Genomic DNA, 16,969 nt, shown 5'->3' with positions numbered 1-16,969 from the left:
TTGCAGAAAATTTTCATTTATTTACTGTCAAATATTACGTTTTGGGATTACAAGTATATAATGAAAAAAAATAATCAAAAGTTTTGTGATACCTTTTTGTTTACATTTCAAGTATACAAAATTCCAAAATAAAATAAATAATAATAAATATTTATTAATTATAGGGTTATAACTTGAAAATTATATTAAAAAATAAAATGAAAACCTTTTGAAATTGTAAAAAAATAAATATACAGTACTATACAAGCTAGTTTTCATATAAAACAAATACTTATTTATTTAAATCTTCATATCACGAACTTTTTTTTTTCAATAAATTGTGCTACAAATTGCGACAATGCACGCCCTCCATACGTAAAATGGAATTCCCATAAGTAAATTTGTCACTTTTTAGGTACAAAAGGTTCCCATGTAAATTTTAAGGTCAAACTAACCTACAATTTTATTTTGCAAACTCAGTTTATGATAGAAAGTTGAGCTGTAAATGTTTAATTATTTTGATGGGACAGATTTTATTTACAGAAAATGAAAGAAAATTGTTAAACAAAAATGCTAGTTTTTGAAATTAAAGTTTTGAGAATAATTAAAGCAAATTATAGTTCAAACCTAAATAAATCATCAATCATCATCACATTGGCCTATGTTCAGCGTATGCAACTTGTTAGTTAGACGATCAAAGCAATAATCAGCATCTCATAATACAAACACAACTCAAATGTTTAATGGAAAGAAAATAACAGATTGTAATACTATTTTACTCTTTTGATGTTCGACCTAATTTTGAGGCTTATTAGCATAATGTATTAATTTTAAATGAATAATTTTTCTATTTGAAACCCAAACAAACAAAAAATTATTACGCTCTAGAAATAAATGGATATTTTAGATATTTTTATTAACCCTTGCAGGCCTATTAAAATCAATCCATATCAGCGCCTTTTGAGGACGGCCTTCGACAATCGGAGGCCGTGCCTTCTCTCTCACACACACTCGTCTCTTTATCAGCAGGCTGCAGGCAGAGTTGAAGGGACCAGCAAACACGCTAATTCCCAATCACCGCCGCAGTTATAGGCAAATAATCGCGTCGAGAGTGCGGGATTAAAACTCCATTCATCACGCGCCGAGAGCGATTCACCTGCGAGTGATTAGAGCCGACGTTTCCTCCCCTCGTGCGACCGGGGCTTTTGTTTCGCAATTCGCGATCGCTCTTCAAGTTTGAATCGCTCAAGAAGAACGGGGAGGAAATTAATCTTCTTATTGCGACGAGATGCCGAAAGGACGTCCGTGGTACGATTTTCGACGCCGGAATTCCAATAACAAGGGGATATATAGAGTTGTTATAAATCAGATCCTTATAAGTTATTTTAAAAATCTAAAAGTTTAAATATCAGCACATCTGAACTTGGCGGATTGAAATGAGAGCAAATTACTTGTAAAACATAATTTGTTTGTAAACGCATTTACTATACGACAATGCCAACCCTCTCTGTAATAATATCTAATATACTCGTCAACATCCTCCGCTAGTTTGAATATCTTTCGTGTTTCTTGGACTCGAGAAAGTCAGCTGCATCTGTAAAAATGTGGATTCAAAACAAAATGAATAATTTTAAAAATCAATTTTTTTTAGGAAAAAATTTGATGATAGCAAAAAATCCCTCCAGCACAATTTTCAAATTTGATAGTTTTTATTTTAAGCTCTACGAGTTGATTTCTATTTATTTAATGAAGAATTATTTCAAACTAAAGATAATATTGATAATAAAGAAACATGCGTTGTTGCAAAAACAAAACACAAACGTTTTTCACCTATCTAAACTATTTAAGCAAAAAAATAAAATAAAAAGTTGCAATTGAAATTTAATTTAAATATAATTTTATATAAATTGTTAACTTTTAATAATCTGTTAAAAAAATATTAAACAAAAAAAAAGATTAAAAATTTTGCAAATGAGAAATTCAGTGAAAAATCTGTTCCGAGATTGGTCCTTTGGGTGCGTAATTGTTAGTCACGCGTTCCATTTTCTTGGAAGGAATTTCGTCTTCTCTATTATTCCACACGCGTCAGTGCGAACTTTAAATCAAACTGCAAAAAGGGCAGCTGCTCGCAGATTTAATTAATGGGCGAAACGAAATAGTTAAAAGCAGGTCCCATTCGGGCGAAGCGAGTCGAGCAGAAGGAATGTGTCTGGCTGTAAAATTGTGCGCGTCGAGCGGCTGTAGCGGCGAATTATCCGCTTATTTAATTAATTGTATGCAAACTGGTTGCGCAATTAAGATTCCTCAATAACTCTGGTCGCACCCAAAATAATGAAGGAGTTTCTCTGCACAGTTTTGCGGCCGGCTGACGACGAACAGACAAAGACAATTTTTGGCCATCAATTTTTAAAATAATAAAATAGTTCCGGAAAGTGAATTGTGAGAGTAAGCGTTTGATGAATGCGAAGCTTTAAATGCGTTTATATTCTCAAAGGATGGCTTAGGTAAATCTGCTCAATTGAGTTGATTCAAACAAAGATCGACCTCAACCAAAAATAGTTTAATTTAGAGTTCTTCAAATTTATGGAGATTTCTATAGTTTAATTAATTCTCTGAAATCTTGAATTTTTCATATGATTTAAGAAGAAAAATATTTTAAAATTGAAGATTTACAAGAACCTAAATCCCTCTATTTGACGGGGAAAAAATTTGTCAATATCATCAATTTTTTAGATTTTTTACGTTTCGTCAATTATTTTGAAATAAAAGTTTTCATCTAAAATAACCAATTTCCAGAAAAAATAACATAATCAATAAAATTTCATCAACAAAATGCTTAACACGTTGAATTTTGTTGCAGAAATAATCAAGCGTTTTCTCGTAAAAGCACCTATTTATATCCTTTTGTTAGCTAAAACAATTTTTCTTAAGCCTATAATATTGATCCCGTTTAAAAAATATTCAGGGGATTCTTAAAAATTTTACAACGCATCATCCATCAACTTAGTTTTGCATGTGAATGACGGACAGCAAAAGCACTCACAATGCTGTTTCCATCTTGCTTTTATGGCTGCGCATCTCATAATTTATCCTAATCCATTTGAACACATGCTCGCGAGTAAAAGCTGGGATTGTGATATTCTTTTTATTTTTTTGCTCTCTTTCCTCGGCGAGCAAAAATCGTCTGGAGAAATTCCGCTACATTTGGAGTGGATGCGAGGGAGGGAGTGTTTAATGTGTTGCGCGGCGCAATCTTAATTGAGATAAAGGGAAAATTCCGGCCGTCGGCGGCGGCTGCGAACGGGCTGAATGGCGCACTGTGAGTCATTTTCTATCTCATTTAGCCGGCAGACTGCAATCCATCAAGCTCCATCTCAATAGGCGGGCGTTTTTACTCGAACGATTTTCGCATGTAGCAGGAACAATCTTATTTAAAAGTCGTTTACCCGGCAAAGATAAATTGTTCGCCGTGCTATGCAGGCAGCTGTCTGCTCCTCTCCGGAGTAAATCTCGAGAAGGCAACCGAGAGCTGCATTTTAATTAGCTTCCGAACTGCCGATCCCTCTTGATTGACAACGCTCTGATTTTTTTGTCAACGTTTGCGGATTCGTTATACAGTCAGGTGATTGAAAAAAATTAATAATAAATTGCGTTTGGCTCAGATGTTGACAAGCCTGGAAGGTTTTATTTTATTCAAACCTTCAAGGCTTTTCTGCGATTTTAGAGAGAGAAAACTAGGAATCATGATGAATATGGATATTTATTACCATTTTAACGCGTTTTAACATGAATTATTGAAATTAATTAAAATTTTGTACCTAAAGTGTGTAATTTATGTATTTGTGCACTGTGGTCTTACATAATTTTTCTATTTATTGAATATGCATCAAAAGTCCAGCACAGATTAAAAAATCTCCTCCATAGTGTAGTTAATTAATACATTAATTTTAAAATTGAAAAATTTGAGAAAAATATTTAAGTTTCAGCAAAATATTTTCTTCGGAGATCTAATTCTAATCCATATGGATTCTAGAAAATAAGTTTTAAAATTAAGTGAAAGAACCGCCTGAACACATGATTTAATGCAGCGCAAGCTGAGTTTTTTTGTTTCACCCATTTCTTCCGCAGATCTTTAATTTTATTAAAAATTGATAAATCAGCCAGAGCAAAACTCGAAGCACTTTAAAATAAAAAAATAAGCTATAAAATTAAATGAAAGAGCCGCATCAACACATGATTCAGCGCAGCGCAAGCAGAGTTTTTATAGTTTTGCCCTTTTTACCGCAGATCGTTGATTTTAATAAAAACTGAGAATTCAGTCAGAGCATTGCTTGAAGCGCTTTAAAATCTTAATTTTTCATCAACCAATTTGATAAGATTCATCCTTATTAAAAGAAAGTTAAAGAAGCAAAATTTGCCTTTTTAAAAAACTTTAAAATCTAAAACACATAATTTAAAAATTGTTTGATTCGTATTAAGTAAAAAAGTATTTTATATCGGTAGATAAAAATTTTATTATGTTTAAACAATAACTTTTTATTTAGGAATTATTTAATTTTTATATACAGATTAAAATTAAAAAAATGTAGTCTATTATTGTGTAAAATATATTCAATAAAAAATTTTTATAATATGTATAAGCCACTGATGACACTATTAATAGCTAAGCTAATATAAATATCGTTTCTCGATGACTGATGACAGTGGATCCAAAATTTTATTATTGTTTAAAATATCTGTATTTGCTATAATACGATGGAATTTTAAACAGAATTCAATATTTCAAATTTTTTGAGTTGAAAAAGCAACATTTGCCACGATGAATTGAGAAAATACATGGAGATAATTTTGAAATTCCTCACTGGAACCCGTTGTGAGCTATGGACCGGTTCACGCTCGCGGTGCCGCTCTCGTGCGCACCGCAACATGAAATATTGGGGCGAAGCCGCGCTCCAGCGAGCTCAAGACGTTACCATTAAAATATTAGAGGCTGCGCTGGAAATTATTTATGAATGAGCGCGGGTTATTAGCAGCAGAGATTTATCGCAAGTGACTTGATGAACGGCCCTCGCTTGGCAATTAGCTCAAAGCGCTCGTTCGCCGCTCGCCCGACGTGCGAGCGAACGAGCTTTGTGAGTCAGCCAAGTTTCGTCACTTTTATCTCGCGCCCGCCGCGTTTGAGGCTTCGCTAATTGTAAGCAAATTATCGCCGCGAGATGGCTGCTCAGCGATTCAGCTGCTCTCGAAACGTGCAGCCGCAACTTCCTTAAGTCAAGGAGATGCGTTGGAAAGCATCTCTACTCCTAATTTCAAAAAAATTTATTTTTGGTATTAAAATTCCATTTTATTGGCGTTTTTTTTAAAGTAATTTAATCAATAAGTGCCGATGTCAGTAGGGTTTTCTTTTATAGCAAAATAAGTGATTATTTTTAGTCCTTTTTAGTGATGATTTTTTTCATGATTTTTAATTCGTTTTATTTGATTTAATAAAAAGCTTATAACAATTTTATTTAGAAGGGGTAAAGAAGTTGTGAAATTCTCAATAAATAATAGTATGAAATTGTTTCATTTATTACTTTTCCATAAAATCTTTCAAACAAACTAGGATTTCACTTTAACGAAGTTTCAAATCACTCCGTTTTGAGCGACCCTTAACACTTATTTGGAATCTTCATTGAAATTTATTCAAACGACCGCACGGGCTCCACTTACTTTCTTCAAGAGAATAGAATATTAAGAGAGTATGCAACGCGTTCACCAGATGCGTCGAGCGAGTTGCATAACTTTGAATGTGTGCTCCATCCAAACGCCTGCCGGGGCGGCGGTGCTCGCTCGCTTTTGCTCACCCACGTTTTCTCTCACGGACCGTTTCATTAATATGCAAATGAACGTGGAAATAAGAAAAGTACCTGCCTGCGTTAGTACTGCAATTAACCAACACGGGGTCGTGGATTTTAGAATGATTCACCATTTAAAATTTAATCTGAAAATGAAAAACAGAATGGTCGTTTTTTTTTTCATGTCTAAAGCGATAATTACATTGAATAGGTACTGAAGGATGGCATTAAATTTACTTTTTTTAATTCATTTACATTAATTCTTTTCATACGATGGCTTGAAATGAATTTTACTAATTTAATTCCATGTTTGATAAATAGCCACATTTTAGGATTTTATTTTTTCTCAAAAATCAAAATGAACTAGAACCGCCACGCTAAATTTCATATATTTATATTCTTAATTTCAATAATTAATGCTAAGTAAAATTATTTTTTAATGTGTAATTATTTTGTCACGGTATGAAAATTTTACTTTTAATTTTCTCTCTTTATTTGAGGTGGTTTTTATTATTTTATAGTAATAATAATATCTATTGATGTACTTAAATATCATACATATTTATTTTAGTGTTTAATTAAAAGTACATTTGTTTAGGGTCATATGTCACAATATAATTTTATTAACTGCTAAAATAACACTTAACAAACATTTTTTAATTATTTTGTTTTTTTACAAAAGTTATAATATTATTTGTCATATTAAATGATTTACGTGGTTATTTTTATATTTTATTAAACCACTTTTTTATAATAAATATATTTAAATACTATCGCTGCATGGTTCATAAGATTGTGAAAGTGAAAATTGGTTGTTTGCCATTGCAACTAAGTGTCGAGGATTTAAATTGAGAAATTTTAAATTAATTTTACCTAACTAAAATTAAAAAAGGGTCGTGATCATTTGACGCGTTATAAAATGGTTAAAAAATAAACTTTGATTATATTCTTTTCGACTTCTTACAACGACAAGATTTAATTATACAAGATTCAAAATGCACATCTGAGCGACTGAATTCCACAATCGGAGGAGCAGCGTTTAACAGCGAGACAAATATTAGTGTCATGCATACGGTGTGTACATGAATAATCTGCGTTTCGCTCTCTCTCGCCAGATTTAATTAGAGCGCGCGATTCCGCGCCGCCTCCGCAACTCTAATACCCGAGCAGAATATAAACAGCAGGCGGCGGCGGCGGCGTGCGCTACTTTTATCATAACCATCGAGTCGGCAAAAGATCACTCGGGCTCACCTTTAATGCCACTTCAAGGCTGGATTATGCCTGGATGGATGGCCCTTTCTCGCCGCGCTGACACTCTGAAATGGGTCGTCGCTCGCTCGCCGGCCGCCACCGCCAGATGCTTATTTTGCAAAGCATTTCGCGGCCGGCTGCAGCGGCCCCGCAAAAGTTGCTGCCAATTATTTAATATCAAAAGAATGTTGTTTTCCGCGCTGTTTTTCACCGCCTCTCTCTTCTCACCGCAATGATGAAATTCCAGACGGCTGCGTTCCAAAAGTGGATCCGCCGGTGCTCTCTCTTCGCGGAATTGCGTTTTGCAGTTTGCGAAACGCACTCGTTGCCCAGTTGTTTTTAATTATACGTAAATTTCTTTAGACGAAGATCAACTGTTATTTTATTTAAATTGTTGAAATTTTTGCCATTTAAACATGCGTGTTAATTTTAATAACTTGGTTAATTGCATCATCTATGCTTTTTTACAACTGGAAAGAGTGAAAAAGTGGAATTTCTGGTGCAATCCTTGGTGCATACTTGAAATTGAACCTTTCCAACAACCAAACAAGAAGCCTTTGTAATCGAAATTGTCAAAAAATACATTTTTGTCACAGAATGCCTTGTGACCAAGGAAGAGGAAAAACGGTAACTTAATGGAGAGCATTCGTTCCTAGCAAACTGTTCGTAAAAAAGAATTCAAAATTTTAGTAAGGGTGCTATGGCAGGTAATGGCAGTCAGGAATCATTTCTAGAAAGGCATCGGATCAATAAAAACGGCCATCCATATATTGCCCTGGCACAAAAACTCAAAATTAAATTTTTGCGATCAAAATTCGCACTGGGTTCAAAGGTAGGGACTTTTGCGATAAAAATACATATAGACCAAATACGTATTGCAGGTAATCACAGTCAGGAATCATCTCAGGAAATGCTTAGAAAGGCATCGGATCAATAAAAACGGCCATCCATATATTGCCCCGGCACAAAAACTCAAAATTAAATTTTTGCGATCAAAATTCGCACTGGGTTCAAAGGTAGGGACTTTTGCGATAAAAATACATATAGACCAAATACGTATTGCAGGTAATCACAGTCAGGAATCATCTCAGGAAATGCTTAGAAAGGCATCGGATCAATAAAAACGGCCATCCATATATTGCCCCGGCACAAAAACTCAAAATTGAACCTTTGCGATCAAATACACACTGGGTTCTAAGGTTTGCGATAAAAATACGCACAGACCAAATACACATTGCAGGTAATTGCAGTCAGGAATCATCTCAGGGAATGCCTAGAAAGGCATCGGATCAATAAAAACTTCCATTCATTAATTGCCCTATAACAAACTCGAAATTGAACCTTTTCCAACGAACAAACTATTGATAGTAACAAATTGTTTTAAAGAAATAATAAATAATATTTATTTCTACGGCAATAACATAATTAGATATTCTACATTTAGATCAATATCTCTGCAGTACTGTATAAATTAGTTGGGAAAAATTGCACCCTTGGCAGTTGGTGCTTGCGAGTTTTCTGCAGATTTTCAAGTATCCTCGTAAAACTGGCAGGATACTTTTTTCAGCTTTTTGTTTGCCGTTTGAGTAAACACAAATGAGGCCAGCACACATATCAACTGTACTTTTTGGAATAACGAGAAAATTTTCGCTTCCCTTTTTGTAAAAAGATTAATTCCTCTGGGAATTGACTCATTGAATATTATCAGAGAAATCACTTTTAATTTATTTACCATCATTAAAAGAACGCAGAATGCGTGAAAAATCTTACTTTAAAAAACAAAATAAAAATAATGCATTTTAAAAATTTTATTAACGCGGTTGAAACGCAGAATACCCAAAATGATTAATTTAATTTAAAATATTTTACTTTTTCTATAATAAGAATATTAATTTTCTCTTATTAAATATTAAAATTGAATTTTGCAGTATATTTTTAATTTGTCAAATATAAAATTACAAAAGAGCCTTGATTTTTTTTAAATTGAAATATAAAGTGGTTGTTTTCTGACTAATAACTTCCTTGCATGCTACTTCAAATGAGATGCATTGTGACATATTTAATTTTTGTTCATTCCCTAAAAACACATTAAATATTTTGATGAAAAAAGGATGCAAACGTTTTGGGGATGTAACTTTTGGCGAAACCGGCACTGTTGATGTCATCAACGTCGAGTCGTTCCTTATTCATTTGTCAAGCAGAACATGTCGGCGGCGGAAACATTTAAGGAAGCAGAGCGCTTTCTTTGGAAGCATTAATTGCGGTTGAAAAATAACGTGCCGCTTGTTAATCTCGCCTGCCGCTCCTCTTTTTCCGATGACAAAGTGAGCAATAAAAATGGCCTCGGCTATTTGCATCCGCGAGCACATGGACTTGTCACTCACTGTCACCGCGGTGGCTCGGGCGAATTTCTCTTCGGGCGCAAAAAGTGTCAGCCGCAAGGAAAGAGCAGCTAGGCCATCTGCACGCCGCGCCATGCTTCACATGCAAATCACAAACTGCGCCGCCGGATGAAAAAAAAATAATACATAATATAAAAATGGCCCCTGCGGAGGGCGCATCATTGTTGCTCGTAAAACGAGGGCGGCCAAATGAAGACGCGGCGGCGGCGGCGAATAAGACGACGACTTTTAAGAAGTTAGTTTGCAAGAAAACTCATTTTGCAGCGACGTTTTATTGGCCCGCGATAGCGCACCTGATACCCGTCCCAGTGCCCGACTCACTTCCCTCCTCTCGTGCAGTGCAACAATAATAATCTGGCAAAAATGCTCTCTCCCGCGCGCTGCCAAATAATTTACGACGCCGCTGCAAATAAATCAGCCGGTAATTAAATTTCCCGCGTGTGCTGCTCTCGTTTGTGTACGGATTCGGTGCTTTTTTATTAGCTCGATAAATGAACTGTGAAATTCGAATTTATCAAACGGCGCAGTTGAAAGAGTGTGATGCATTGGCGGAACACACACGCTCTCGTTGTGATTGTTTTGCAATTTGATGATCGCCATTTCAACTGAGAACGACACCTTGCCCGTTTGTGGACGAAATACATGAACAATTTATGGTGTTTTTTATTAAGTACTTAGGAAAAAATTAATTTTTTTAATGAAAATAATACATGTTAAAAATAAGTAGTTTAAATTTAATTCTGATCATAAAATTAAAGCGCTTAAGATAAATTTAAATGATAAAAATATAAAATATTTATTTATGGTTTTTTTTTTTAAATAATAATAGATATTTAATTTTAAATTTTTTGCAGGTAGCCAAGTTTTATTTTTAATTTAAATACAATTTCTTTTGAAATAAATAAAAGTCATGTGCGTTTGTACACAACGACTTTCTATTATTTCTTAACAATTCTACAGCTCTGGAGTATTGTCATGTTGTACGCTTTTATTTAAATAATAAAGATACTTGACTTAACATACATATATTGGTCTGTACGATTAGCCTGTATTACAATTAGTAAAATTTTTTAATAATTCTCAAAGTTTGAAGTTAACTGAGAGTTATATGACGGCCAAACAGATAATTTTGACATTTAAACTTGCTAAAGTTACTTTGATGAAATTAAAGCAGGAATGACTTTACACGGATTGAAAATTTAGAGTGTGCGCTCTTGGTTCGTCGTCGTCAGCTTTAAAAACTGCCAGTTTATGACAAACTATTTTTTACAAAAAGTTTCTTCTAATAAAAAATAAATGATAATTGATGCTTTAAAATGTTTTACATTTGATTGGATATTGGGCTGCTCCTTGTCCCCCGGATGCGGGCCCAGCTTGTTATAAATGTAAAGAACCAGAAAAGCGAAATCTTTAAAATTTAAAAATTAGTACAAAAAGTTAAAATTATTAATCCTCGGACACAATCCAAATTTGAGATTCCAATAAATTTAAGGAGTCCAGAATTGCAATAATTTGAAATCAAAATCATCTCAAGGATTTTACTTTGAAATTATATGATTGATGACAGTGATAAATAAATAAATATTATCTGAAAATTTAAATTTGAGCCTAAAAATTCATCTATTTTGGAAAAAAATAAACTTTTTACCAGCCTGCTCAACAAAACTAATACAAAATAATCAAATTATTTCGATTTTCGCGCCAACCCAGTGAAAGCAGAACACATTCATTATTCGCTCGACGGCGATTGTGCATATTTGCGCGAAAATTGCGTGTTATTTTGCAGAGCAACAAATATGCAGCTGCTCTGCGGGGGTCATTAGGATGCAGGCCGCGCGCTTGCCCGTCGCCGTCGGAATGATTTGGGCCTCGTAGAGCGAAAAGCATGTGTGTGTGTGAGGGAGAGTGAGGCTGGCTCGCTCGCTCGCTCGCGACTCAATCTGTATTCGCGAGAGCGATATTTCAGCCGGAGAAAGAGAACCGTGCGGTGCAGAGAGTGCGGAATAAAAAGCGCAAAAAGCGAGAGAGCGACTCGCTCGCTGCACAATTCTATTAATCAAGAGCGGCGCGTTTTCAGACCCGAGCCGCCGCTTTCAATCGAGCACGCGCCGCACTTGTACCTCGCGCACACGACGAATAATAGCCGCAAATAAAGAGCAACCGTTTTCATCATCACTCAAGCCCTTAAAGACACGAGTGCACTTTGCACTTACTTCCCCATGCATTATTGATTTCTGGCTAGTTTCGCACAAAGAAGTAGAAAACTTTGTGTTAGAAAAAATACATTGAAAAACGGGGAAAATTGTCACACTTAAGAACTTCATTTATAATATTCTTGAGAATTTCCAGTCACGGACTTGCAAATTTTGGCAAAAGACGTCATTTAGTTGCCTTAAATCTTCAAATAATTACAAATTTTTAGTCGTGAAACCAGTTTTAAAATTAGCTACATTGTGACCAAAACTTCCGTCTAAAAAATTAAATTTCTATTGCAAAAATTTTTTAAAATATTCCTTTTGAATTTTCCGGAATTTAAACCGGAATTTACTAGTTTTTTTTTCATTCACTTAACTTTTATTGAAGCTGAAACTACAATATTATTTACATTCTAAATAATGTTCAAAAGTAACATTTATCAATCAATATAATACATTTTGCTTCAAAATCTGATTAAATTTGCAATTATTGAAGAGTGAATTAGGAACATGTTATCTAGTGGCAAACATTTAACAAGCAAACAAAAAACTTTTTTTAAGAAGAAATTTAGAAACTCCAAAATTATTATAATAAGGTTTTATTATCAATTTTCAATTTAACTATTTCTTTCACAAAAAGTCTAAAAAAGAGTAAAAATGGAATCAATTTTGGAGAGAATCTTGGCACTGGTGGCCACTTTTAGTAAACAAAATATAGGCTAAATTTTTAATTTTTCATTAAAGTTTATTACAAAATTAAACATACTCTCCTTAAGCAGGAGCCTTAAAGTTAGGGGAAAAATTCCAGAGAATCATTTTCGTATATCTTTTCATCCACTGCGTTAGTTAAAAATATTTTGAATTTATTTATTTATTCCCAATTTGCACCGTATTTGTTACTTTTCCATGTTACATTGTTTAAGATGAAACTGAAGCAGGCCATAAGTGGCCGAGTTAAGTGATTGCGACGGGATGTTTGATTTGATTTTCGATTTTCCGTCTAGGTCGTCGTAAGCCGTGGGTTTTTTGCCGGCGGGGCGGCGGCGCACCCTTTAGCCGAACGAGTGCGCGCAAATAACAAGATTAGTGGCGGAAAAGCAGCCACTGAAGGCGTGTAATCCGATATCCGGCGCTAATAAGTCGGCGTGCGTGTGTGTTATCTTTGGCAGATCTTGTTCCACTCCATTAGCTGTTTAATCACAGCCGATGCACCGACGTCGCTGCTCTCTCTCGTTGCTCTTGAATAAAAACAAACACATCCGTGCAGCCAAATTAGACTCGTCTGCTGACAAGTCGAGTGGAAACGTCAGTTGAATTCGATCAATATTTATCAGGAAAGGAGCTGCTTGAGAAATCAGATGGAATATATTATAAGAAAAGTGTGCCGGGCGAAACAACAAAGTAGTGCATTGAATCTGTCTGAAAGTCTTGTTAAGCAACGCGGCGCTTCGTCTCGGCGCGTTTTATTTATTCCAAACCGATGTCTTTCTTTAAAAAGATGATGTTTTTTGCTGCATCTGAATTAGCAAATTTAGATATTTAAATTAAAATTGAGAATAAAGTGTGATAAATCGATTTCTGTATTAACTATAAATTGTACGGTTCATTTCTATTGGAAAATCACAAATCATAACCCAGCATTGATTTGTCTTAAAATTCATTTTTTTTTTTCAATTTTCCTAATTAAAATTATGGGGAAGCTTAGCCTTAAATTGACATTAAACGTTATGAAAAGTTTAGTGTGTAGATGCCTGTGCTAAGAACTAAACTGAAAAAAAAATTAATTTCCACATTAATTAAAGAGATATTTTCAAATTTCCAGCTGCTTGAAAATTCCTTCATTTGAATTTATAAATCATTGAATATTCACATTTCGTAGCTTTGATATTGTTACCGAATAAAATATTGATTTGCAATAGCGTTGTTTCCTTCTTGATAATACATTTGAAATGTAGGGTATAATTAACACAATATGATCTCAGAACAACATAAATTTTTTTAAATTCAATTGATTATTAAAGAAATTTTTTATAATCAAGCTCATTCAATTCTGTCTGTGAAATAATTTAATATTTTCAAATTAATTTTATTAAATATAAATATCTACATTCCTAAAACTGTAAATCTTTAAAAGATCTAAAAAATAAAAAAATAAAAATTTTTAAGTAAAAGAATAAGTATTAACTTTTTAAGCTGATTATATTTATTATTTAATCTGAAAATGTAATTTTCCCTCTTTAGACGTATGAAATATGTAGAAATGCCTAAAATTTTTTTAAGATTATTTTTACATTAGTAAATCTACCTCTCTTGAGCCACTTGGAAAACATTTCCCTTGCCACAAAGTAAAACTTTGATTGCTTTCGTACCCGTGCGTCTTACTCTCTTTTGACCAGCTCCCTCTCAAAATTGCATTCTGCCTGTTTGTTTTCAGGCCAGTACCCGCACCAGCAAGAATTGGAGCCCGAGTTTCTGGCGCCCCTCGAGAACCACACCGTGCCGCAGGGCAGAGAGGTCTCCTTCACCTGCGTAGTCAATCACCTGGGCCAGTACAAGGTGAGACGCAAGTTGGCTTTGATTGTCTCGTTTCTATTTGCGAAACAAAACGAACACTTTTTTTATTGCCCGCGTCGGGGGAAAAAGACAGACGGAAAGTAAAACAACGAGGGAGAGGAAAGGAAAGGTTTCGCGCTAAACAACTCATCCTCAGTATTGTTATTGCAGTGGCTCCGGAAATTGAGTGAGCTGTTAAAGGAAAAAGTCGAAGCCCCGAAATCGGAAAAGTGTAGGGAGACGAGAGGTTGCGATTCAATTTCGCCGTTTGACGGCGCTAAATAATGATTTGAGTCTGAAAGAGAATCGATGGCTCGGCCGAGATGGCCGATCCGATATTCGCCGCCGGGATTTACCTTTTCGAATTGAAAAAAGTTTAAATCCGTCCGATCCTCCGCTCGCACCGTTTCGCCGCTGTACATTCGCAGATAAGGTTCGCAGCTTCCGTGGCTGCTGCTTTTAATATTGTTCGGCGGCGCAGTCTGGAGAGGCCCCCTTTAATGAACTCGCCGCTCCCCCAGAAGTAAAATAGCGATAGCATTAACGGGCTTCGAGGGAAAGAAGTTCCACACCTGAAGTTCGATTTTCATACAAAACTCGGAATCTATAAAAAAAAAAAGAGTTGAAAAACTTTTTTCATTTCGACCTCGCCAATATCAGAGGTTCCGGGCTAAAAAAGGAGCTTTTGTTATAACAGGATTTATTGTTGGTCTTTCTCACAATCAAGCAAAAATAAGATTGTGTCCAAATTTTTACAGATTGACTCAATTAATCTCTGTGATTATGTAAGTAAATGAAGAAGTCTGCAATTTTATCAAAAATTTAAAATATTGTCAAAAAATTCATGCATTTGAAGGGAAATAAACCAAGTTTAAAATTGACTTTTTTAAATAAAAAAGCAGCCTGCAAAAGCGATCAAATGAAGACCTGCAATTTGACTTGGAACTGCTTAAAATATGTAATTAATAACCTTAGTCAATTTGAATATCAGAAACATTATCAGCAGAGTAAATTGTACCAAAAAACTTTTACTTCATATTTCAATTTTTTTCCTACAAAAATGAATTTACATAAAAAAAAAAATTAAAAATTTGTAAAACATTAATAAACAAAAGACTTTCACCTGATATTTTAAAATTTTTTTTCACCAAATTGAAATTTAAAAAAAAATATATATATATAAATAGAATAATATTAAAATAAATATAAAAATATAATATTATAATTTAAAACTATATTAAAATATTTGCAAAACAATAATGCAAAAGTAGTTGCTGAGAAAGTCTTTGTCCTCCTTTTGCAACTTAAAAAAAAGGCCCCTCGAGAGGCTGCTTGCATATATTTTTGTCAAAAGCGGTCTTAAATTCCACGCTCGGGGAGAAAAATGGCAGCGACGGGACCTTTCGGGGAGGGATTCTTTTATCAAGGGTTGTTTTGCCGGAAAAGGCAATTTCGAATGTTAAATACCGCCGAGCGAGCGCGCATATGCTGCTGATACCCATCAACAACAAAACTAACTCCATCATAACAACAAAAGTCCATCATGCGAACGAGCTGGAGAGAGAGCGAGCGAGAGACGGTTCGGTACATATAGTGAGTGTCCTCGTCGCTCGCTCGCTCGCGAGTGGATGGATGGATGGATGGCAAGCACATCATGAGGATGCTCTTTCCCAACAGCAGCTTCCAAGGCGCCTTTTTCCTCCGAGTCGGTCTGGCCTGGGGCTTACAAGCTGTCTCGGAGACGCACACACACAACTCGCTCGGCACATCTGTACTCGGAAAAACCCATGGTCGGCCTTTCTCTGTCTGTCTCTGTGTCGTTTTCATTATCGCCCGACGTGATTTTTTTTCGCCCCATTATTGGCCGATGCAGACTCATCGCCGCCGTAAAATTTTATCTCGCTGCATCGCACATCTGGCTCTTGCGGTTAATATTGGCCAGGTCCGGACTGCCGACTGACTCAGCCACTTTTTGCACTTTTTGTGCCAACGCTGACGCAGGCCGTCGTCAACTCGACACCTGGGAAATGCTTGAGAGCCGCAAAATTGCTGATTATTTTTACTTGGAAGAGATCAAATTTTTGTAAACGGTCTCATCAGCTAAAAATCGTTCCGACTGATTTTGATGAATTTTTATTCCTATTAACTGTAATTTTTTGTCATTTTCAAATAATAAGATGTTTAATTTTTCAAATATAATCTTTCCTTTTTGTGGATATATTTCTAAATCTCATTTTAAGCACAAAATCAGGCTAATTGTAATATATAAAATTTCACAACAGCTTTTAAAGTTTAATTTTGATGAAACATTTTGCTACAAAATTTACAGTGTAGATGTGTGTTGAGACACGTTGAGCGGAAAAATTAAATTCTTTGTGATTCGGCAGGCCTCATATTTTCTTTGGAGCAAAAATTTGAACCAGGCTAATTATTATGTGTTTTATCAAGTTCGATGTAATAATTTCTCGGTTTTTTAATTTGTAATTTGCTGTGGTTATAAAACACATCAGTTTTGAAATTTAAATAACGCGACTTGACTATGCTGTGATGGATTTTATACTCAAATTGAGGCATAAGAAATTTTTAGTTTTTTTCCACTTCCGTTGAGTTATATATAAATTGATTTTCAAAACAGTTTTCAAATTTTTACTATGTGAGAAATGTAATAATTATTTTTAATGAATTAAATTTTATCGAGCATTATTTCAAAAATACTAAAATACGCAAAATAACATGAAATTGCGATATAACT

At 34.7% G+C, this 16,969-nt stretch overlaps 1 protein-coding gene across 2 annotated transcripts in view; it reads left to right on the top strand.

Annotated features, from left to right (window-relative positions):
- Nucleotides 1–16,969, top strand: part of LOC132193431 (lachesin-like) — a 109,070-nt gene that overhangs the window by 66,784 nt on the left and 25,317 nt on the right. For both annotated transcript variants that reach the window (XM_059614091.1, XM_059614090.1), the window contains exon 3: nt 14,099–14,220. In XM_059614091.1, coding sequence (XP_059470074.1) covers nt 14,099–14,220 — 122 coding nt within the window. The remainder of the gene's footprint in view (nt 1–14,098; nt 14,221–16,969) is intronic.

This window comes from Neocloeon triangulifer, unplaced genomic scaffold (genome assembly GCF_031216515.1).
Source record: "Neocloeon triangulifer isolate White Clay Creek 2 clone unplaced genomic scaffold, ASM3121651v1 ptg000004l, whole genome shotgun sequence".
NCBI classification, from domain to species: Eukaryota; Metazoa; Arthropoda; class Insecta; order Ephemeroptera; family Baetidae; genus Neocloeon; species Neocloeon triangulifer.
This window is presented reverse-complemented; position numbering and strand designations above follow the sequence as displayed.